Source organism: Brassica oleracea, chromosome C9 (assembly GCF_000695525.1).
Source record: "Brassica oleracea var. oleracea cultivar TO1000 chromosome C9, BOL, whole genome shotgun sequence".
Taxonomy (NCBI): Eukaryota; Viridiplantae; Streptophyta; class Magnoliopsida; order Brassicales; family Brassicaceae; genus Brassica; species Brassica oleracea.
The window spans coordinates 50440550-50463596 of NC_027756.1; the positions used below are offsets into that span (position 1 = coordinate 50440550).

General features: G+C 37.8%; 5 protein-coding genes and 1 non-coding gene across 8 annotated transcripts in view; 2 read left to right on the forward strand and 4 right to left on the reverse strand.

Annotated features, from left to right (window-relative positions):
• Positions 1-117: 117 nt before the first annotated feature.
• LOC106318346 (1-deoxy-D-xylulose-5-phosphate synthase, chloroplastic) lies at positions 118-3407 on the reverse strand. Of its 2 annotated transcripts, XM_013756279.1 has the most exons (10): positions 2988-3405; positions 2749-2862; positions 2515-2679; positions 2285-2432; positions 1913-2181; positions 1536-1800; positions 1196-1452; positions 832-1110; positions 466-750; positions 118-378 (listed from the first exon to the last, which is right to left on the reverse strand). In XM_013756279.1, exons 1-10 carry the CDS (start codon positions 3390-3392, stop codon positions 229-231), a joined length of 2337 nt encoding a protein of 778 aa, XP_013611733.1. In that variant the 5' UTR covers positions 3393-3405; the 3' UTR covers positions 118-228. The 2 variants fall into 2 exon arrangements, with proteins under 2 accessions (XP_013611733.1, XP_013611734.1); XM_013756280.1 differs by lacking the exon at positions 118-378 and having other exon boundaries at positions 488-755; positions 2988-3407.
• Positions 3316-7397, reverse strand: LOC106318347 (carbon catabolite repressor protein 4 homolog 6). Of its 2 annotated transcripts, none has more exons than XM_013756282.1 (15): positions 7247-7397; positions 6719-7160; positions 6460-6626; positions 6280-6345; positions 6000-6052; positions 5842-5923; positions 5711-5760; positions 5476-5551; positions 5247-5339; positions 5125-5157; positions 4966-5051; positions 4050-4812; positions 3863-3948; positions 3692-3776; positions 3316-3591 (listed from the first exon to the last, which is right to left on the reverse strand). In XM_013756282.1, exons 1-15 carry the CDS (start codon positions 7346-7348, stop codon positions 3517-3519), a joined length of 2259 nt encoding a protein of 752 aa, XP_013611736.1. In that variant the 5' UTR covers positions 7349-7397; the 3' UTR covers positions 3316-3516. The 2 variants fall into 2 exon arrangements, with proteins under 2 accessions (XP_013611736.1, XP_013611735.1); XM_013756281.1 differs by having other exon boundaries at positions 6719-7163.
• Positions 7398-8031: 634 nt separating this feature from the next.
• TRNAG-UCC lies at positions 8032-8103 on the reverse strand. The gene has a single exon. It is a non-coding gene; the product is annotated as a tRNA-Gly (tRNA).
• Positions 8104-8232: 129 nt separating this feature from the next.
• LOC106315818 (N-alpha-acetyltransferase 50) lies at positions 8233-9790 on the reverse strand. Its single transcript, XM_013753643.1, has 3 exons — positions 9577-9790; positions 8794-8916; positions 8233-8651 (listed from the first exon to the last, which is right to left on the reverse strand). The coding sequence occupies exons 1-3, from the start codon at positions 9728-9730 to the stop codon at positions 8434-8436; spliced, it is 495 nt and encodes a 164-aa protein (XP_013609097.1). The 5' UTR covers positions 9731-9790; the 3' UTR covers positions 8233-8433.
• Positions 9791-10031: 241 nt separating this feature from the next.
• Positions 10032-11650, forward strand: LOC106313564 (6-hydroxynicotinate 3-monooxygenase). The gene is made up of 4 exons (XM_013751409.1): positions 10032-10297; positions 10356-10660; positions 10739-10949; positions 11036-11650. Exons 1-4 carry the CDS (start codon positions 10058-10060, stop codon positions 11486-11488), a joined length of 1209 nt encoding a protein of 402 aa, XP_013606863.1. The 5' UTR covers positions 10032-10057; the 3' UTR covers positions 11489-11650.
• Positions 11651-22387: 10737 nt separating this feature from the next.
• The window catches only part of LOC106315278 (glutathione S-transferase T3-like), a 2346-nt gene continuing 1686 nt past the window's right edge, over positions 22388-23047 (forward strand). Inside the window, exon 1 of the mRNA XM_013753021.1 lies at positions 22388-23031. Coding sequence (XP_013608475.1) covers positions 22388-23031 — 644 coding nt within the window. The remainder of the gene's footprint in view (positions 23032-23047) is intronic.

Genomic DNA, 23047 nt, shown 5'->3' on the forward strand with positions numbered 1-23047 from the left:
CTAGATCTTCACCTCTAGACAGTTACTACTTACAACATACACATCAGATTGTTTTAAGCTCTTCTTCCAAAAAGATTATTGAATTCAGAATGTATATATATTTACAGTTTTTTAAAAAACTTTTGAAACTTAATATTACACTCACCATTCACTCCTGAAGAGGTAAAAAAGGAAAGCCATATAATGTGTGATGCCTCCATTAAGTCTCTAATCTTCTGGCAGCCAAGGTTAGCTCATGAGGAGCAGTGCTTCACGAGTTCGACCCAATAGACTCAGAGCTGTTGCTGCTATGTGATGTCCCGTTAGCCCCGCAAGCGCAAGCTGCTCGTTAGGCGACGCTTCTTCTATGTACCCATCCGGTAACACAATCGGTCTCCACTGCCATTGGTTAGTCCACACAAGAGAAGTTATAACCCAAGCCTATTAAAAGACAACACAAGATTAGTTTGTTGTGTTTGTGTGTACCTTGATTTTCCCATCGAGCTGGCCATCAAGGGCTATGAACTGAGCCACATGGGATCCAAACCCTCCAACACAGCCTTCTTCTACAGTAATAAGGAACTTGTGGTTTTGACAAAGATCACGCACGAGCTTAATGTCAAGGGGTTTGCAGAATCTTGCATCAGCTACTGTCACGTTCAAACCGAGCTTGGAGAGAAGCGAGTGAGCATTAATACAGTTCTGAACCATGGCTCCATACCCGAGCAACGCCACCTTTTGACCTTCTAATAGAACTCTTCCTCTTCCGATCTATTCTAATATAATAAAACAGGTTCTTGTGTCAGCATGGCCTGTTTTTGGAGAAGATTTGAAAATTAGATTAGAACTTACTTCAACTGGTACTCCTGTGGGGACGAGGTAATTCTTGTTGACGATGGCGCCTCTGGGGAACCGGAAACAAACCGGGCGGTCAGTGACGTTAGCTGCAGTTGCAACCATATTCACAAGCTCATCCTCATTAGCTGGAGCCATGGCTATCATGTTCGGTAAGCATGACATAAAAGCTATGTCAAAAGCTCCACACTGCACAGGACCATCGGATCCAACAAGCCCTGCGCTTGTAATAACAAATCTCACCGCCTTTCTCTGCCTGTCTACATCATGCACCACCTAAATCAAACGATCAAAACACACTATTACCCTTTGCTTTAATTAAAAAAGTTTTTAGAATGCGAGAGAGAGAGAGAAGTGAAACCTGATCATAAGCTCTTTGTAGAAAAGCAGAGGGAATAATGCAAAAGGGCTTGAGACCTCCAGAAGAAAGACCAGCAGAGAATGTGACAGCGTGCTGTTCAGCCAGACCGACATTGAAAAACCTCTCTGGAAACCTCTCCTGAAACGTAACAAGCGATGGATCCATCTCTATTCCTGCGTGGACTACTACAATATCTCTATCCTTTTCGGCTTCCATCACCAAAGCCTCAACAAAGCAATCACTGTAAGTGCGTCTATCTGAAACACAAAAGTTAATAGAGTCAAGATTTGGATAAGCATACACTGTCCAGAAACTAATATAAGCAGAGAGGGAGATATACCTTTCACTATGATGCTTGCGGTTTCTGCATCTCGCTTTTCCTCTGTGATCACATGGACCAACACAGGACCCATGGAATCTAGAGAAGCTACTTCTCGGAGAACACAAACTAAATCTTCAATGTTGTGTCCATCAACGGGACCAATGTAGTACAAACCAAGTTCTTCAAAGAGGGTTGATCCTGTTGGTCCCACCATACCACGTGCATACTCATCCACTTTGGCTGCCCATTCATACATCCCCTTTCCGATTTTCTTTGTCATAGCCTGCCATTATCCATAGCAAAAACAAATAATCAATAATACTAATTGTTGAACACTAATCTCCAGTCACTCTAAAGAAGCTAAGGTTCATAAAGAGAGTCTGGAGAAAGCATACTTTGGCTAGTTCTCTGAATTTCCGAAAAATTTGGCTAGATTGGATTTTGCTCATGAAGCTAGATAGTGCACTGATGGATGCCTTGGATCCATCCGCCATATTTGGATGCAGAGAGTGACGGTTATCATTTAGGATAACAATCATATTAGAGTCCAAGTAACCAGCATTGCTCATCGCCTCATATGCTTGACCTGCAGTGATTGTCACACTGTCTATCACAGCAACAACCCGGTCCCTCTTCCCTTTTATATCACGAGCGACTGCTAAGCCTAAGAAGCAGAAACTAAACGTTCAGCACCACCAAATCGTAACTAGAATCCATCAGCAAAGAAAGAAGGTAATAAACTAACAAAGGGTGATAGAAAGATTTACCGAGCCCAGCAGAAATACTGTTGCAGCCATGGCCGGTCCCAAAAGAATCGTATTCACTCTCCAATCGAGAAGTGACACCAGAAACACCATTGTTTTGTCTTGATGGTATCGAAGACCAACGTCTGGTCAATACTTTATGTGCATATGTCTACAAAGGAGAAAAAACAATCTATTACCACCACAAGAAAATCAGTTCCTCAGTGGCCTGAATCTCAAAACATGGACCTTACTTGTTCAACAGCATCCCACAGTATCTTGTCAACGGGGGCACGGAACACATAATGCAGAGCAAGGGTAAGCTCTATGGCAGCCAAGCTAGGTTTCACAGACTTTCGGGTCTTCCACAGTACAGAGAGAAGCTCAGTACGGATCTCATCAGCTAAGTGCTTCAACTCCTACAAAAAAAAGAAACCATCTGTCATGAACCTCATCAATAATATAGCATAAGCACATCAAGACTTTACCTTTACAGTCAAATTCTTCAACTGCGATGGAGTCTCAATGCTGTCTAGTATTGGCGTCTCGAGTTTCTCATCAGTATTTGGCAAAGAACATACCCGAGCTCGATTTGAACATTCCTGGATATCAAAAGATACTTTAGTAGATTACATCAACGAGAATGTGAAGCAAGATACGGACTTGCATGAGACCTTGGCACTTTTGTGAGAGATTAAGAGAAAAATGATCAGACGGGTCTCTTAACCTTGTTGTGAGTGGAGGTTGCAGCTGACAAGAAGCTCTTTCTGGAAAAATCAACTTTACACGGAAGCGAGGAGAGGGTAGCATCTGACCACCTCAGATTAAGATTCCTGTCAAATCGAGCTGAGATTCCGGATTGATAACCAATCGAAGCCGAACCCATGAAGAGAAGCAAGCTTCTTGAATTGAAGTCGGACCAGACGATAAATTTTGATAAAGAACATACAAGGGATTCTACACAATCATCATGCCAATCCCAACGCACAATGCTGAGAAGGGGAAGACGAAGAAGAAGAAGAACAACATTTGAGTTGCATTGAGGCCTGAACATATATCGGCTTTGGAAAAGCCCATTAGTTTTTTTGCTGGGCCTTATTCGATCTACAACCCTTGAAAAACAAATTTTCATGTTCTACAACTTGTTAAGCTAGCTTAGATGATTATTGAGCTTATCTTAAAAATGTTGAGACACAAAACTCTATTCTTCTCCTTCGGAATACTTTCTTAGATTAAGGTAACCACATGTTTGATATTCAGCTTTTAGGCCCACTCTTGCTGCTGCAGAAGGCCAACTCTGAAACCAATGCAATGTGATCGCTCCCCCATTTCTGTAACAAACCAGAGAATGCAAAAAAAAAAAGTTCATAACCAATCAATATATGTAGTTAAAAGTTTATAAATTTTCAAGATCATGCATAGGGATTTTACTGGAGTTGGGAAGCCTGGTGTCCACTGCATTGCTTGTTTCGGTATTGGAGCAAGCACACGCACCGTTTGCAGACCTTCCGACCGCCTAGCCCCCAAACCACATATAAACATATATTTAAACCCAAATTTTATGATAAATGTCAAAAATGTTTTTTTGGGTACGAATATTACCATATGTAGTCAACTGTCCCCATGAAACATCTGTGATAACTGGTTACTACAGGTTCTCCGTTTTCATCTCTTGTGTTCGCTTTACCCTAACAAAAACAATAATCAACATCTTCTTAGAAACCTTAATTTCTCAAGAATATAGGAGTGACAGAACAAAAGCGTGGGGGATGATGATATATCACAATACCTCGATTTCCGAGTAAGTGCTTTTAAGCTCCAGAGCGTGTTCAACCGTACTTCTTCCTGGGTCACCTGTTGCGGCTGCTATCTCCATCGGGGTCCAAGAGGCTGGATTATAAGTGACTTTCCCATAATGCATAGCTTCAGAACCCGATTCACGGGAAATATCATTCACAAGTTCCCCTGTTTTACTCAAGTCTTCATTATTATCGTGTAGCTTAGCTAAAAAAGTTTCCCCATCTTCACCTATACCTTCTTCTTCTTGCGCAAGTACAGCCGCTTCGTCCAGTGTTAAGTCATCTAGTTTCATCTCGGCTGAAGTGTCAACCTTGGTGGAGAGACTAGATGAATCATTTTGAGTATTGAACCCAATTTCTTCAGGAAAATGCTCTGTCTCTGATATAACAGAACTTGCAGAAAGTTTTTCTCTCGAATCGTCTTTAGCATTGAAACTCTGTGGAGGTTCTGGATCTGATAAGGTTACTGAAGAGAGACCTTCAGCTAGCGAGAGATCCCCAGCGTCATCAGGTTGTCTGTTTTGTCCTCCTAGATTACAACCTGAGGCCAGATCCTCGCCTGGTAATACTCTTACGGAGCTGGAGGTGGCTTTGTGACCAGCAAGAACTGTTTCACCACATGGAAGCTCAGATGTGTTTCTTATGGAGGGGGATATTCCAACATCCATGTAGGAGTTATTCTCCATGCGAGCATTTGCAGTCAAATCTTGAGGTTGAGCTTGACCTTGTGGCGATTTATTATCGGACTGAAACCTAGAAAATTGTAAAGGCATATTAATCATACATAAAGTAAATAAAAAAACAGAGCAGATTGCAACCTGCTAGATTCTAGTATAAACATAAAGGATGTAAAAGTGCCCAACAAAATGCATACTGATGTTCCAGAACTTGGCGAGTTCATGCTACCTCGTATAAATTTCTGGCCGTGGTGGACGAATTTCAGCAGACTCTTGCCCCGAAACTTTGTTTCTGGCCACACCAGACAAATCCAACTGCAGAGAGCAGCACAAAATCGAATGTGAACCATGTACATATCGTTGCAATAGGTGAAGGAATTGCGTTTACCTTGCCCTCCGAAATAAAGTTGTACAAATGACTCTGCAACAGGTAAAAGAACGTTATCATCCATGTCTCAAAGCAAGTGGTTTTCGGTATTTCAACCAATTTAAGGTAAGAATGTCCTATACCTTTGGTGTACAATTGAAATCCCCACATAAGACAACAGGCGCATCATCCCAGAGTTTAGATACAGCATGAGCTCTCTCTAAGAGTGTTCTGACCTATGCAGCAGAGATAAATAGATAGATGGTGACTGACAATGATTAAACAGATAGGACGAATTCTCTCAGAAAATTAACATGGTCATAGCTTCCAGACAGAGTAAAATCAGAGTATCGAATTGTCTAGGGAAAGTACCTGACCAAGTTTAAAGTCTCCTCTTTTAGGATTATATAACACGTGAATATTACAAACGACAACCCGGCGGGAACAGCTGCAAAAGTAAATGGCAGTTCATTTCAAACCAGCCATAAAGTATATATTCCATAACGAAAACCCCATGAAGACTGGAAAAAAATCAGCCGCCTTTAAATGGCAATTATCCATCCATAAAATAATATGATAGTTACATTTACAGATATCATTAGGTTACCTTTCAGATGGAGAGGCCTCATTTTCTTTGGTATGCGAATTCAGCAGCGCCTACATGAGTAAAGTTTTCAATTTAGGGGAAAAGAAGCGAAAGGTATGGAAGTCACTATCAACATAAGGTATCCATATTACCTCAAGCACACATATCTGAGCAACATTATCTCTGAGACCAAGCTGATTGAACTGGATGCTTTCCTCCTGAACCAACTTGAACCTAATACAATGACAATGAGAAAACACAAACCAAATTCCATAATGAAGCATACGAGGAAGGATAAGGGAAATCAAACCTATTTGATCGCCAAAATATTGCACAACCGTCAACAGCATTACCCGTCCGCATCTACAGTTTTGTGCAAAGTAGAGTTATCCTCACATTTAAAACCTCATTCTCAAACCTTTGACACATACCATTTAAAATCTAGTCCAAGAGAGTCAAACTCAGTCAGGACTGTCATCTTTAAACAGAATTAACAAAAATAATCAATGCGGATGATGACATTTCTAAAGAAAGATAGATAGCCCCAAAAAGGTTTTTTTTGTTCAAACAAATAAAGAACTTATAGGTACCTTCCAGATGCCACTATATCCCCGGTGCTTTAACTCTTCCTCTAAGTCCTGAAACTTATCAACTTCCTGATATATTCAAAGTGATATATTAGATTAGATTACGATACATATGATGAAAAAGAGAAAAACTTTGTAGTCTCTCTCTCATACATAAACAGTTGCAAGAAGAAACTATATAACCTGGAGGCACATTATATCAGCAGACCATAGGCCAAGCTCGAACACAATCTTGTTCTTCCTCCATCCCCAACTCAACACATTCCTCGGTATGTGAAAGTAAAGATTTCTCCAGTGATCATTCGCAAGGTAATCTGCCAAGATGTTATACGATAGTACAACAAACTTTTCTGCAGGAAAACAATACATATCTAAATACTAAAGCATAGTAAGTAAAGTGACGTGACAAAAGATAGTCAAATTGTTATTAAGCAGAAGTTACCAGACCCAGGAGACGGCGCCGTTTTGGCGTATTCCCATTCCCGGAAATCAGAGGGTTTAGACCGTGGGCGTTGACGGAAGCTACGCTGCGGAGGCGGCCGAGACATCTGGTTTTGATAAAACGGAGGGGGAGGGCAAGCTGAATAGCTCTGACCAGACGGCGGATGATTAGGTCGCCACTGAACTTGAGGAGGCGGAGGCCGAAGCTGGTAGTTCTGATTGAACGGCGGTTGCTGCACGTGGTTGAAACGACGAGGATCGAGACTCGAGGAGGAGGAGCCTCCTCTGTTTCCGTGGCGGAACTCGAGATTGGCGTCGTGGACTGACTGGAAATGCGAGTCTCCGGTGACGAACTGGTGTCCTCCCGCGTCGTTGTACGGACGATCGGAGAAGCTTCTCCCGCCTCGACCTCGGCCTCGGCCTCTCGCTCGCCCACCTCTGTACTGCTTCGTCAGGGGAAAAGCAACCTTCCGTTAAGCTTAAAAAGGTGAAATCGCATAAAGAGAAAATGGGATGTTGGGAAGTTTACCAGAGGACGACTAGACATGGCGACGAAGGGAGCACAAGTAGTGGTGGCGTTAGAGATTGCAGCGTCGGAGAAAACTTGGGCGACTGAACGGGATCGCCGCATCGATCAATCGGTGGAGTGAGTGAGAAAGAGAGCGGCGACGTAAGCTCGAGTGGGGGCGAATCAATCCGTTGAAAACGGAGACTTAATAGACAATCGTGCCGTTTTATGATTCTAGCTGTACCCAGTTTCCTGTTTTCAGTGTAAATAAGTGGCACGCAAGCCAAAAGCGATACACATAAATACTCCGCTTTACTTTTTCTTCTTCTAACATAGTGAAAGACGGCCTTATTGATAAACCAATGCTTTTAGATATGAGACCTCAAAATCTACTTAGTAGTAGCAAAGTTAAAAACTTCACCAATCAAAAGGTTTAAAACCAAGGGGTTACTAGATATAGAGAAACATCGAAATATATAACTAGGAATCTCTAGCTTTGGGATCAATAAGAAACGTCAAGGTCATCAAAACAAGCAAAACTCGGAAGCATACGCGTCATCATAACATTAAGAATAGACTTGATTTGAACCAAACTGGGGAAAAATGGCTTTCCTCAAGTCACGTATTGTCATCGGTTGTTGGCTTCAGATTGACAGCATCGGTTGTTGGCCTCAATCCTCAAACATGCTTTCCTTGGAGCACATACCAAAAGCTTTGAACGTGCAGAGAAAAAGAAAATGAGTTTCAGTTTTGAAAATTATTGACAGACGTCAGCGTGGAAGACACAACGCAGGAGGGCAAAAATATGCGTCTGCCAGGAGTGGAACCCGGGTCTATTGCTTGGAAGGCAATTATCCTAACCGTTGGACTACAGACGCTTTTGTCTCTGTTGTTCAACATAGTTATTTAATCACAATAGTGTTTATCGATATTCAATATAGTATCATCTCATTTGTTCAAACATGGGCGTTGAGATTAAAAACACCATAAAGTGAGTATAAAGACTGAGCTGCAATGTTGAAATTTGAAACTTCCTCGACTAAGAGGTCCAAAACCAAGGGTTTACTAGACAACCATGAATCTATAACTTTGAGGTCATCAAAAAAAACAAGCAAAACTCAGGAAACAAAAACATAACATTAAGAATAGATTCTTCAATGAACAAACAAACAGGGAAAGAATGGCTTTCCCTAAGTGGTGTATTGTCATCATTTGCTGGCTTCAGACTGAGCAAAGGACTTGGTGACAACATAACAGTCTCTTGGCTCTATGTTGATGTAGTAGTCTTGTATGGTATCTGTGATCTCAAACCCAAACTTCTTGTAGAACTTGATCGCATCTTCGTTGTTTGTCTGAACGTGCAAGTATATTTCAGATATGTTTTGCTTGGTGCATATGTCAAGAACATGATTCAATAGCTTTGAACCTGCAAACGAAAAAAACAAGTTTAATGTAGCATAGATCAATAAAAAGGAGAATTACGAAATCACGCAAGCTTTACATAATATTCCTGTTTTTTTTTTCTTGGTGTAAAGATTCAAGTTAGGCATAGCAGATTAATGACTCACCAATGCCAATGCCGCGGTATGGTGCAAGAACACCAAGTGTCATTATATACACTCTCATGGCCCCGCCTTCTTTCTTCTCCAGCCGACAAGCAATAGCTCCGACACATATGTCACCGTAATAAGCTGAGGAAACAAAAATGCACCCTTTAAAAAAACATCGAGGGATTTTTCATGTATCACAAATTGGAGAAAACAATGCAACCCAGAGTACAACACAGTCAAAATATATTGTTAACTAGTGTGTGTCGAATTTAAGACCTTAACAGTATTTGCATATTCTACAAGATATCAGCTAACAAACTGTCTCGTGCAATTCAAGTTGCATATGATTAAGGACTAGTGGGTACAAAAAAAAAAAATGCAATCAATAAGCATGAGACTCAGAAAACGTTCTTCAAAGAGCGACCAAAAATGGATCCATTAACAATTACACAGCTAGGACATAGAAACATTCAGTTGATTGTTCTTCTTATAAAGGTCACAGATAACACTTTACTTACGAGCAAACAAGAAACATCAACTGTGCACATTGGCATTGAAACACGAAAACAAGGCTAAAACATGAGTCTTTTTTTTTAAAGAAAAAACAAGAGATGCAACTAAAGTTGGTCAACGGTAACAGAAGCAGATCGAATAGCAATGAGATCTATTTATAGAATCTTCTAACTTGTCTACAAAGCCTAATCACAGAACAGTTCATAAATCCTCAAAGCAACTAACTTTTTCCTATCAACGCAATCCGATCTGAATCAAAATCACATTCCCCAAGTAAAGAAGACGAACCAAGCTTAGTGAACTCGCCGGATGCAATCGCATCGGCGTAGTACTTGTCGTTATAGCGGACCGGGAAGAGAACAGTGTTGAGTTTCTTAAGCTGCATCACGTTTTTGTCTCTGACTCCATCTAGCGACACGCTGGCTTCACGCCCAGTTCCCATCGCCGTCTTCCTCTCTACACGAACGAACAATCTAGAACTGCGAGATATAAAAGGAGAGATCGATCGATTCGTCGGCTTCGACAAAGAAAGAAAGATCGAAAGGCAAGCTTTACTATTGGGCCTCGACTAAGCCCACTTAGTTCTTACCTTCGGTATCACCCAGAGGGTTCAATCGATAGCATTAGCGACGGAAGTTGGTGATATTGGGCCTAGAAAATACGTGGGCCTATACTAAGCCCATTTTGTTATAACCTTCTAATTCTGTTAGAAGGTCCAATCGTTAACATTAGTGAAGCAGGACTATCTGAAAGAAGAAAGTTTGATGAGATGGGGAAGAAGATGAAAGCGATCATCGTAGGAGGAAGTATAGCGGGCGTATCGTGCGCACACTCGCTCACGTTAGCAGGCTGGGATGTACTGGTACTCGAGAAATCTTCCGAACCTCCAGCTCGGAGCCCTACCGGTGCTGGACTCGGACTCGACCCTCAAGCTCGCGCAATCATCAAATCATGGCTCCCTCATCCACACCTCTTAGACGAAACCACCTTACCTCTCTCCATTGATCAGGTAAACAATAAATCAAATTGCAACTATCAGAGTATTGTTTTAACCTTTGGGTTTATAGAATCAGGGAACAGATAGTGAGAAGAAAGTGACGCGAGTTTTGACAAGAGACGAGAGTTTTGATTTTCGAGCAGCTTATTGGTCAGACATCCACGGTCTTCTGTTTAACGCGTTGCCTGAATCCATGTTTCTTTGGGGACATAAGTTTCTGTCTTTCGCTATGTCACAAGATGAATCGACTGTAAAGGTGGAGACTTTAGTTATGGAAACTCAAGAGACTGTTGAGATTCATGGAGACTTGCTCGTTGCAGCAGATGGGTGTCTCTCTTCCATTCGGAAAACGTTCTTGCCGAACCTTAAACTGAGGTTTGTAATAATAAAAGTATTGTCTTTATTTTTCTGATATTTTGTGGGCTTGATGTTTTGGTTTTTGTTTGTGTTAAGGTACTCTGGTTACTGCGCTTGGAGAGGTGTTTTTGATTTCTCAGGGGATGAGAACTCGGAGACAGTTTCTGGAATCAAGAGGGAGTATCCAGAGCTTGGGAGATGCTTGTATTTTGATCTCGCTAGGGATACTCATAGCGTGTTCTACGAGCTTAGTAACAAGAAACTTAACTGGATTTGGTATGTTAATCAACCAGAGCCTGAGCTTAAGGTTAATACTAACTCCTTTCTGTTTATTTGATTAAAATGCTTTTCAAGTACTTTTTTTTATTTACTTTTTACTGCTTGCAATATCAGAGCAACTCTGTTACGCTAAAAGTAAGCCAAGAAATGATCAATAAGATGCATCAAGAAGCAGACACCATCTGGATCCCCGAGCTAGCGAGACTCATGAAAGAAACTAAAGAGCCTTTCCTTAATGTTATCTACGACTGTGACCCTCTAGAGAGGATCTCCTGGGGGAATGTCGTGCTGGTTGGAGACGCAGCTCATCCCACGACCCCTCATGGTCTGAGAAGCACAAACATGTCGGTTCTTGATGCGGAAGTGCTAGGCAAGTGCTTGGGGGAATGTGGACGTGAGAATCTAAGTTTGGGTCTTGAGGAATATCAGAGGATAAGATTGCCTGTTGTTTCCGAGCAAGTTTTGTATGCAAGGCGTTTGGGGCGTATCAAGCAAGGTCTTGATCGTGATGGAGTTGGATTGGAACAGAAACACATGCCATTCTTTTCTGGTGCTCCTCTTGTCTAATGATATTTGGTGCGAGAGATGTTGTATGTTAATGAGTGTGATTATTTATGTATGTTAAAGAGACAGACAGGTACATAATATTTGATACGTCAATGTAGAAAGTAGAAACAAACGAAGGATACGAGATTTATAAAACTGAAAGGGTAAAAGCACTTCAATGTATCAGGACAGACCAAATAGAATGAAGCAACAAAGGTGGAGAGAAAATAAAATTTGGTGTCATTTGTGGGAAAAGAAAATTTTGTAATCAGAACGAAATTTAAAAAATTAATTTGCATCTGCCGGTAGTCGAACCCGGGTCTTTTGATTGGAAGGCAACTATCCTAATCGTTGGACTACAGACGCTTTTGTTTGATAAGTTTCAAATAATATTTATATTCGTTACGTACTTGCGTAATGGTCATAGGGAAAACGTCTCTCTCATCTTTGGTATTTTATATGATACTACTTTTGAGACTTTAAATTTTTTGGGAGATGCTATCAAAATGGTTACTAGTTTTAGAAATCTTCATGTATTTTAGGACAGTCTTATATATTACGTACCTTTATTTATTATTCAGAAAAACCAAAACGTTGATGTGATGCATCACACAAAATACATTAGTTATACTTATACAAGTACGACTATCCATTTCACATTTTATATTCTTTTCTTGCACAGTTACACTATTTCTAGTACAGTTAAATTGATCGAAAAAGATTAAATTTGAACCTGGAACATTTTAAAAGGTATAACTTGAGCCCTTCTTTGGCCTTCGAAAGGAGAAGAATGATCATGTGAACGTAATTACAACCTCAAACATGCGTGTATATATGTATATATAATGTTTGTTTATATGGGTGGTCATGTAACAATGAATATGATGAGACAAATTGAGGGCAAATTCAAGCCTGACAGAAAAATTCCAAAGAGCTCTCTGAGTCGAGAAAAATACAGAAGGCGAATATTGAAGACAGAGGAAAATACACGACGCTTTGATGGGACCTAAAATCTTTTTGTCTACAGTGTAATATTCATATCTTTGCAATTATCGATAGTATGTACAAACAACACTGCTGATGTTGATTTATCCAAGATCCACAATATTCCTCGTCTAACCAAAGGGACCATCGTTACACCGCGTAGCATGCATAGAGTAGGTTACTAGTAGACGATACACTTGGATCGCTTGTGTTTTTCTTCCAGCTTAGTCATGGAGTCTAGGCTCTATTAAACTGTAAGTTACATTTTAGTTATCAGATTACAAGGACCATTCTATCATACCAAGCATGCGTCGATAGTGAGTCTACAATTTGTTTGATTTTTAGATTATGTTGTACGTATAAGCACATTTGATTTTCGTCCCCAAGTATTAATTTTAAGTTGACTGTGGTTCTTAGTCTATCCCTAGTTAATTAATGCACACCTGAACTTTGAAAAGCTTGTGTGCTACAAATTTTGAAATTAGATCGAACACCTGTCCAATAGATATCTTTATCTATAATTTGTAAATTTGCAACTAGTTTTATTTTAGCACATAACATGAATTTTACGGTGACTAAAAGCATCTCCAAAAAAACTCTATATTTTAGTTTACAAAATTATATATTTGAAGTTTCAAAGTACTTCTCCAAAATCAAACTTCAAATTTAAATTCAAAATTATTTATAATTTAAACTATGATCTTTATATTTGTTATAACTAATATAAATCCATAAATTTTTTGTAAATAACTAGCTTATATTTAAAAATATTACAGTAACACTAATTAATAAAATCTTACACTAAGATATAAAATTATAAATAGAAATACATAATCTCTAATATATTAAAAGAGAAGCATTATAATAAATGCATTCACACTATAATAGACATGTGGCAGCTTCACAATGATTTGATAATAATTATGTTAACGCGTTCACACTATATTCATAAATATGTTCACATTATATACTTTGCATTTTTTTTAATATAAAACTCACATGCATGGTACCAATAAAACTCTGGACTTTTCGGTTCGAATAAAAATAGATAACGAATCAAAAGCCAAACTATATATATATTATTTTTATTGTTTACAAATAAAGTTGAGCAAAATATTCATAAGTTTTGATTTGATTCGTTATTCGTTTTGATTTGAACCAAAAAATCTGGATATCTGTAACTCTACGAAACAAATCAGATACTAAAATACAATATCCAAAAAAGAAGCGAATCAGAAATGCCAATATTTTTAGGAACAGATATCTAATTTGATCTGTTATATGCATATATCTATATACATATATATAAAGAATTATATATATGTTATATATATTATACTTTATATCAGTTTTACAATATTTTTATGAATTAAATTTATTATATTAGGTACTAGAATTTAAAAAGTTAAATAATGTTTTATTTTTTTAACAAAATGTTATTATTAAATTTTTTAATTATTTTTAAAATTTGATTTATTTACGGATCAAATCGGATATTCTTTAAAATTCTAAAATATTTCAGATATCCGAGTCACCGAATATCTAGGTGGCTAAAGATCGAATAGACAAGAATGCTTCCAAATACCCAAATATTCGATTTGTGCCCACCCCTATTTACGGATACAATTTTATTTTCTTTATATGAAAAAAATGACTAATGTCAAGGCTTTTTTAATTTAATTTAATTTTATCTTTCATGTATTATTTTATTATTTTGAACAAAAATGTCATTTAATATTAATTAACAATATCTTTATATATTTTTAAACTATTTTTATATACTCTTTACATATACATACATGTGCACCTTGATGTAAGCACCTTGTAACTAAGTATTCACCACATCTGAAGTATCTAATTTTTTTTTTAAAGTTGAAATATTTTTTCTTAATGCTTCTTTCACTACCGACCAAATTGTAGTGAAATGATTTGTCTTAATAATTTTCTTTTATTTTTCTTAAACTATTATCTGTTTAGAAACTATAATGTGAAACTATTGGTTCGACATGACAACTATCTAAAATTTATAACATGAAAATAAACAAATAATATTATTTTTTGGTTTTTACCGGAAAAAACCAAAAAATCAAACATTTTAACCGAATAAACTAAAATGAATATTAATTTAAAATAATATTTATATTTTAGAAGATTAAAAACCAAAAAAAAAACTTAAAACCAAACCAATATCCAGATTAAACAGATTTAATGTCATTTTATTAAAAATAACGAAACTAATAATCACATCCCGCGCAAGGCGCGAATTATTACCTAGTTAAATATTAAACTACAAGCAAAATACCACATTATTCCATAATATTATTTATGTAATGCTCCATCTTCGGTTACACAAATTTTGTTTGGATAATATTTTAGAGGTTCTTGAGCAAATTTACTAGACTATTAGTGTTGTTGTAATATTTAAATTAGTATAAGAATTATGTCTTTATGTATCTTTTTTAAATGTTTTTATTAAGTTTCTTTTGTAATATTCTTGCTGTCTAATTCTAGTTTTAAAATACTACAAATCTTATTTTAAAATTTTTATTTCATTTTATGTGTAGAATTTGAGTTTATAAAAATTAAAGCGAAAACTGAAAAAATATTTAAAAATCATAAATTTAATGTGTAATTAGTTATAAGGACAAAATGCAAAAAAAGGATAAAAGTTCAAATTTAGAGTTTTGATTAGTGAAACTTCAAATATGAAATTCCACATCTTAGAACTCTAAATTTGAAGGTTTTTAGTTCTTTTTTGGAGAACAAAAAATTCTATATATGAAGTTATAGAGTTTTTTTAGAGATGTTCTAAACACACATGCATAATTATTACTTCATCTGTTCCTAAATATAGGACATTTAGTTAAAAACACACATATTAAGAAAAGTTAATTTTTGTTTAGAAAGCAACATTAAAATTATAAATTAATGATATTCAACCAATTACAAAATAGATTATTAAATATGATTAGTTGCACAGTTTTTAATAAAGTAAAAGTTACCTAAAAAATGAAAACATCTTATATACGAAAACATTAAAAAAATTTAAAACATCATACATTTAGGTACAGAGAGACTATATTTTTTTCAATAAATAAGAGGTTTTTTTGTTGATCAATATATAAGGGACTTTTAAAATATATTGGAATCACATCTATATAAGATTTTGTTTTTGAAAAATTACTTAACTACAAATTATTACAGAGTCAAAAAGATGAAGTAAATCATATGTATACAGTATCAAAGAGGTGTGTTGTTGAGTAACGTAAATAAACATGATACATGAAAAGAAGTTGGCATGGTAAAATAATGTTAGTACGAAGGCAATCAATTGCTTACGTTTTATAATGATAATTAAGCTTCTTAATTGATTGGAGCACAAGAAGCATTTCGCATAATGCACCCAGGTCGAAGAGTATACAGTTTATGTTTCCGTTGAAGAAATACCGTTCGCGTTAATCACGTCTTAATTGTTTGAAATAATGTCAGTGATTAATAAGGTCGAACCGTACTCAATGATCTAAGGTTTAGCATGCACGAAATCATTGATTTACCTCTTAAAACACTACCATGCGCATGCATTTCTTTAGAAATAATACTTAGTCCGGTTCTTTGTCGTCCTCTCTACCTGTAAACTACCAATATACAAAAGCGATTCATGGTAATCAGTAATTAAAATTTAAAATGCATAGCAACTAACGGTACATTATCTGGCTGCAAATCATGAGTAAGAACTGAGATCTAAAGGTTTTGGTTTAATTATAGTGATCTCTTAATCTTACGGTTTTGATTCTATCAGTATCAGCGTTTTATTATAAAGGCCGGCCCCCAAGAAAATTTTGGTTGAAAGCTGCTAGTAGCTAGTAATGCATGTATGATATAGCTAGATTAAATGATTCATTATATAAGTTCCTTATAAAAAGATGGTTTTTGCATAAAATATGTAATATTTATATATTGCAACATCAGAGGATCATAGGGGAAGTGGAGGTCGGCTGCATTAGTTAACATTTAACGAAGGAGCGGTCTCAGTCATGCGCAACGCAATTACATTTTCCACATATCTACCTATTAATTACTATTTTTGTTTCCGAAAGTAATATTTTCTAGAGATTTCACGCTTATTAAGAAGGTTCATTAGGCTCAATATACATAGCAACTTTCGAAATTGCAGGAATGAACTTATTTTTTAATAATTGGGGAACTTGTAGCTCTAGCAAAGGTGGAATGACTAATTTGGCCTCTAAAATATCAGTCTTATCCTATTCTCATTTAACCTGCAACCGGCTATACTTGAACTTGCAAGATTCAGTTTAAAATTTGACAAGACAATACGTGTTGCATGCAGGTGGAGACGTGGTGGTATATAATACCACATGTAAAATTGGATTTGTTTCCAGTATAATCCAGGGGTGTGAGTTCAAGAACGGCCGACTATATATAGAGGAGAAACTCATTCTCATCATACATCATTACATACAACTTATAGAGAGAAGTTTCAAGAAAATCTTAGAGATGTGCCGTCGTCATACTCCTTTTTACAAGCAAACTTGTAAAAGTCACTGAGATGGGATAGAGGCTTACTCATTATCATCCATATGCATGTTCCGCCTAATTTCTGTGTAGCTACTCTGTATAGATGCAAAGGGTGAAATGTGAAAGGTAGTAGTGAGTATTCCCGATATCCCATTTAAGTGGCTAAAAAGGAACGTGCAGCATGGAGTTCAACATTGGCGCTAGTAAAAATGGTTTTCAGACGTTGTGATTACGATTAAGAGATTAATTCCGGTTTATTTATAAAACGACACTAACGTTTCAAGTTAGATCTTGTGGATGTTACTTTATTTTTGTTGACCAGATATTCCATATAAATTTAGATGGTGGTGTAAATAATAGTGAAGTCTGAATTGAATGACGGATGAAAAACAGGTTTCTGATTCGATAAGTACATCTCTAAACGACATCGTCTAGAGATAGCTTAACAATGCATTCTAGATATTTTCTGTCAAAACAAGTGACTGTCGTTATTTTGGTTACTATTCATTAGATGGTGAAAGGTCGTACAATATGAGAAATTTATTTGGTGTCTTATCAAATATGTACTTACAAGCTAAGTGAAAGGTTTATGTAATTAAAGGAGGGGATGAAGACACGCTTCCTTAATGAGATACATTCGTTTAATGTAGGGTCCTCAGTCAAAAATGCACTATAAATAAGGATTAAAGGTGTTCCATAGATTAGACACAGCATCTTTTCCAGAAATTTGCAGTAATCGCTTTAATATAGTAATCAAGTGTAAGAGCTCGGGAAGGAGGCTACAAAATATAGGTGAGTGCTCCATTTAAGTCATTTAATGTTAGCCTTGTACATGAGTATGACCTGATACTAGGAAAATTAAATCGGAGAACAGAGAAACATTAATTAAGTTTCAATGTTTCTAAATTAATGGTCATCATCGTTTACTTTGTGTTTAGATGGGTCAGCTTGTACGAATCAAAAGTGGAAAGTGGAATAAAAGTGCAGTCGGTTGTTGGCAATTCGAGGGAGATCATGCCGAAGTGGAGCAGTATATAGTTGCACGCACCAACGAAAATATCGACTCCTTTACATGTCTCATACGTGAAGAGCTGGTTATTGGACATGAATGCCCCATTGCTTTGACATATCAAATGCCTGACAGAATGTTGCATGGGATTCCATCAAATTCTCAACCAGCAAACATAGTAACTTCTGATGACGTGGAGTTCTTGATGAGTGTGCAAGAATGGACAAACGGAGTCCAACTTTGTAACACATACGGGGCTCGGAATGTGGCTAAATACCAGTTCCTCTGTAGAACTTCTTTCAATATCGGTGACGTTAAATATTTAGATGGAAGTGTAACGGAGGAGGAACATTTTGCGTACCTAAGAGGTAATCTTTGTATAGTATGCGACTTTTCAGAAAACTTAGATTTTTTGGAGGAAAATACCGAAAGGGAATGACTGAATATCAATGACTTTGCGTAGGGCTCGTCGCCGGAGATATAATATGCTGTAGTGAGACTTTACTGAAGCATCTATTCAGCGAGGAGAAGTTGGTCCTCATTTACCGTTTGTTATATGAGATTGAAATGGCCAAAGGATTTCCCTTATGCGAAACAAATGGTATAGAAAACCCCCCCTTGCGAATTAAAGCATTATTGAATACATTTCAATATAATAAAATTTCATGTATGATAGAACTAGCATGGTTCATTGAAACGGATATATTACAAATGTTTGGAATCATACGTACTCTAACACATCTATTATGGCTCCAAAGCTTAACGGTCAAGTTTGGGGGAATGCATGCATTAGGGGTACTACTTACATCCGGATATTACTAATAAACGTTATGCAGAATATGTTAATATGAAGCATGATAAACCCGGATATAGGAACAAATAACCGGAAACGAGACATAATTTTAAGAATAAGACGGATAGAGTCTGAAATAACTGGAAAAGGTGATGTAGCAAATATAAACATATTGTCATATCTAAAGAATGGCAACTATGTTAGCATAAATCAGAGGAAAATATAAACCTAGATATATGTGTGGGTAACCAGCTATGTAATAGTACAACGGTTGTGAAAAAAGTTAGCTGAACATATTGTCACTAACTTTATTAAATGAAATTTATTGAGATGCAGATGATGATCCAACAACGGATAATGCAGATGATGGATCGAGATACTTCAATCCTGAGTGATTAATGGTGAGTATAATCATGGGAGAGGACTTTCAGAGACGGTTAATGGAGAGGAACTCGTAAATGGTATAAGCACATACGTAACTATGAATTTCCAAGTAACCGGAAATGAGAACGCAAAAGTTGTCGAGGTGGATCAATCATCAACAGGTTCAACAGGCTATATAAGACAAGGTGTGGAGGGGGACACCCAATATAATCCAATACATGTAACCGTTGACGAAGGTTAGAATTTATACCAGTTAAATAAATTAAAAACCCAAGTAATATGTGATAACGTAAATGGTTATGTAAATATAGGGAGCAAACAACATGATGATGCATCCAAAGTAAACGAAAGGAAGCTGAGCGGAGGAGTAGAAGGAGTGCAGAACAATTTTATACACGTAATCGATGATTCAGATAACCGTCCTGTGAACATACCTATGGGAAGTGACCGAGTGATAATAAACGACTCGTCCTCCGACATTGTAGGTTACCAAGGTGCGTTTTATATGTATTGCAGCTAATTAAAATGCAACTACATTATAATTATTTGACTACAAAAATTATGACTAGGGTAACCAATAATTATACGAAAATAACTAAATATCATTTGCAGTCAAACATCAATTTTTTGTTATAGATGAGTTATAAATTTTTGATGATAAAACATGCTTGATATTTTAATGATAACAAGTCCTGGTCAAGGAATTAATAATCCGGATGTTGTATTTGTTGGGATGATATTCAAGTGTAGAGAAGATTTCAAACAGCATATGGCGATGTATGCAATCCGTAACAAATTCAGATTCCAGAATACATGTTCTGCCCCGGGTGGGATGGTTCTCTGATGCTTTAGCCACACCTGCAGTTGGCGAGTGTATGCTGTCATCCTAAAAAAACACGCAATTGTATGAGGTGAAGACGGTGAATCTAGCCCATTCTTGCAGTGTTGACGATCGTGTCGGGTATCAGTCACAAACAACACACACTGTAATTGGTGGGATGATGAGGGCTAAATTTGCGGGTAGAGGAGGAGACCCTCGTCCAAATGAAATTAGGGAAGCTATGCAGGTCGATCACGATGTTCACATTTCATATTGGAAAGCATGGAGGTCCAGAGAGGTAGCTTTAGACTACGCAAAAGGCTCATTAGGTGCTTCTTACAATCTCCTGCCGACTTACCTTGAGAAGCTAGTACATGCTAATCGTGGAAGTATTGCAGAGATACACACCGAGTTTACAGAAGGGATAGGGCATAGTTTCAAGTATATGTTCCTTGCTTTGTATGCGAGCATTGCAGGTTACAGATTCCCACACGCATAATCATTAAATGCAATGGCGTGTTTTACCGGCTATCTCCGCGGTGTGTCAGACCCAAAACTTGTTCCAGCATAAACCCTAGATATCATTATTTTATTCTAATAGGCCTAGTTTCGTCATTATAGAAAAGTGAACAGGACCATTGCCATTTTCCTAATAAAATAAGTTAACGTAGCCATACGATGAAAAAACCCTATTAAGAATATAATAAATGTTTACAGTTTAATTTATTATTTATTTTTCTATACATTTTTCAATTACTTTCCACTAATTAAATCTAATCAGTTCAGACCTTTCTTGACAGATTCTTGCTTCTCCGGCGTTCGGCGCTCCTCGCCGTCGCCTGGAGTGGCTCCCTTCGATCTCAGTTATCCTTGTTTGCCTTCTTTAATCCTTTTTGATGTTTTCCGGTTTTAGAAGAAGACGCTTTTCTATTTCTCCGGTTGGGTTTATGGTTTGGCTTGTGTTGATTCTTTATGGTTTGGCTGTTTCTCTGCCATGAATGTCGTTTTCTGGGTGAAGCTTGACGGTAGTCTCAGACCCGGTGGCCCTCGTACAGATATGGCGGTGTGGAGCAGCAGATGTTTTTGGAGTTTAAGAGCAGCATTAACCGGGGATCTTAGCCCCCGTTTTTAGTATTTTTTGATTTAATTAAAAAAAAAATTACCTAATTAAACAAGGGACGTCCCTTGTTTTAGGGACATAGCATACGTATCTTGTGGGACGCGTGTCAAAACCTCGCGTTTCTTTCTCTCTCTCGAAGCGGTTCGTTTCTCTCTTCTCCCGTGACTCCTCGACGACTCCGTCTTCCATCGATGATCTCTCGTGGACCATGGCTTCTCCTCGACGATTCGATCGGTGAGATCTCTTCGAGGCAATCATCCGGCGTCTGTCTCGGTGGAATCGCCGTCTCCGTCTCTCTCCTCGACAACTCCGAGTCTCTCTCTGTCCCCTCGACGACTCCGCCTCTCTCTTATTCTCCTCGGCGACGCCGTGACTCTGTGACTCTCTCGCTCTCCTCTCCGGCCCGTAGGTCTCCTCGAGGAAATCAAATCTCACGGTAAAGCTTTAGGCCTTTTAGATGTTGAGTTAACAAATGTTTTATGTGTCATGTCTGAGATGAAGCTTGATGCCTTTTGATAGTGATCAGATTAGTTCCGATGAGGTGCTTAGTTGGGTGATGTTATCTCTGGTATGTCCTTGGTAGAGTTCGATCATTTTGATACTGATCAGATTAGTTTAGATGTTGAGTTGAGTGATGTTTTATCTTTTATATCTGCGGTAAAGCTTGATGCTTGTTCTCTGCCAATGTCTAGTGTAAACCTTTATGCTTTTGATGGTGATCTGATTAGATTAGAGGGAAATGCTTGAATCTATAGTGATAATCTTGCTCGCGTCTGAATCTTTCATGTGCTGATTTTGTCTCTTGTATTTTCTTGTGAGATGAACGGATCAAGAGAGATGTGAAGGTCTCTTTATATGGACGGTTCAAGTCACATGAAGCTTGTTCAAAGGAGAGCACTACAACTACAATACAGGTACAACTTCTACATTCGATCTTCTAGATGTTGATGGTCTGAATTGATTGTGAAACTGAGCCGGTTTAGAAATAAATTGATTGTGAGTTAATAAAGTAGCTATGTTAATTGATTGTGCATCTGATATGGTTAGATAGGATAAGTTTATTTAAAAAAAAAGTTAATGAGTTAGCTAAAGGTCAACTCAAATTGGTTGTGGGTTATGATGAATGCGTTCCTTTAATCTATCTCTCTATTTTGGCTTCCTTTAATCCATCTCTCTTCTGTCACCTCTTCTCTTCCATCTATTAAATACATCTTCCTCTTCTAAAGTTTTTTGTCTTTCTTTCGATTCATTCTTCTTCTTGCCTTTTCCTCGGTATGGATTATGATCCATATAAAACACAGACATCAAATTTTGTTGACCTTCTCAATAGTCAACAAGACGTTGTGTTTGGTTTAGGGGAAGATAGTGTCCGTGTTTCTTCATCACAGGTTCCTCACTTTGGTGAGATTCCTGTAGAGCGTAAAGAAAGAAGAACCTGGACGCCTACAGACGATCAAGTGCTCATATCCTCTTGGTTAAACACAAGTAAAGATCCGGTGGTAGGGAACGAGCAACGATCCGGAGCTTTTTGGCAGAGAATTGCCGCGTACTTCGCAGCATCACCAAAGATTGCAGTTAGTGAAAGAAGGGAGGCCGGTCACTGCAAGCAACGTTGGCACAAGATCAATGATCTTGTAGGGAAGTTCTGTGGCGCGTTCGAAGCTGCAAGCAGAGAGAGAACCAGCGGGCAAAACGATAACGACGTTCTCAAGCTAGCGCATGAGATCTTCTTCAACAATCACAACAAGAAGTTCACTCTAGAACATGCGTGGAAGGAGCTTCGAAACGATCAGAAATGGTGTGACCTGTCAACTTCTAAAACGGAGAGTGGCTGTAAAAAGAGGAAGCTCGACGACAGCGCACAATCAGCAACCTCTCACGCCTCTGAATCCATGACTGATCGTCCCCCGGGTGTTAAGTCAGCTAAGGCCAAT

Excerpts from the sequence above, each read along its gene's own strand:
- LOC106318347 (XM_013756281.1), bottom strand. The coding sequence starts at position 7,348 with ATGCGGCGATCCCGTTCAGTCGCCCAAGTTTTCTCCGACGCTGCAATC. Across the intron at positions 5,340-5,475 it reads GAGACTTTAAACTTGGTCAG|GTCAGAACACTCTTAGAGAG; the intron begins GTACTTTCCCTA and ends TCTGCTGCATAG. Across the intron at positions 3,777-3,862 it reads GGGACAGTTGACTACATATG|GCGGTCGGAAGGTCTGCAAA; the intron begins GTAATATTCGTA and ends TTTGGGGGCTAG.
- LOC106313564 (XM_013751409.1), top strand. The coding sequence starts at position 10,058 with ATGGGGAAGAAGATGAAAGCGATCATCGTAGGAGGAAGTATAGCGGGC. Across the intron at positions 10,661-10,738 it reads TTGCCGAACCTTAAACTGAG|GTACTCTGGTTACTGCGCTT; the intron begins GTTTGTAATAAT and ends GTTTGTGTTAAG. Across the intron at positions 10,950-11,035 it reads AACCAGAGCCTGAGCTTAAG|AGCAACTCTGTTACGCTAAA; the intron begins GTTAATACTAAC and ends TTGCAATATCAG.
- LOC106315818 (XM_013753643.1), bottom strand. The coding sequence starts at position 9,730 with ATGGGAACTGGGCGTGAAGCCAGCGTGTCGCTAGATGGAGTCAGAGAC. Across the intron at positions 8,917-9,576 it reads CGGCGAGTTCACTAAGCTTG|CTTATTACGGTGACATATGT; the intron begins GTTCGTCTTCTT and ends TTGTTTCCTCAG. Across the intron at positions 8,652-8,793 it reads ATACCGCGGCATTGGCATTG|GTTCAAAGCTATTGAATCAT; the intron begins GTGAGTCATTAA and ends TTTCGTTTGCAG.
- LOC106318346 (XM_013756279.1), bottom strand. The coding sequence starts at position 3,392 with ATGAAAATTTGTTTTTCAAGGGTTGTAGATCGAATAAGGCCCAGCAAA. Across the intron at positions 2,182-2,284 it reads CAGTATTTCTGCTGGGCTCG|GCTTAGCAGTCGCTCGTGAT; the intron begins GTAAATCTTTCT and ends TCTGCTTCTTAG. Across the intron at positions 1,453-1,535 it reads CGCAAGCATCATAGTGAAAG|ATAGACGCACTTACAGTGAT; the intron begins GTATATCTCCCT and ends TTTGTGTTTCAG.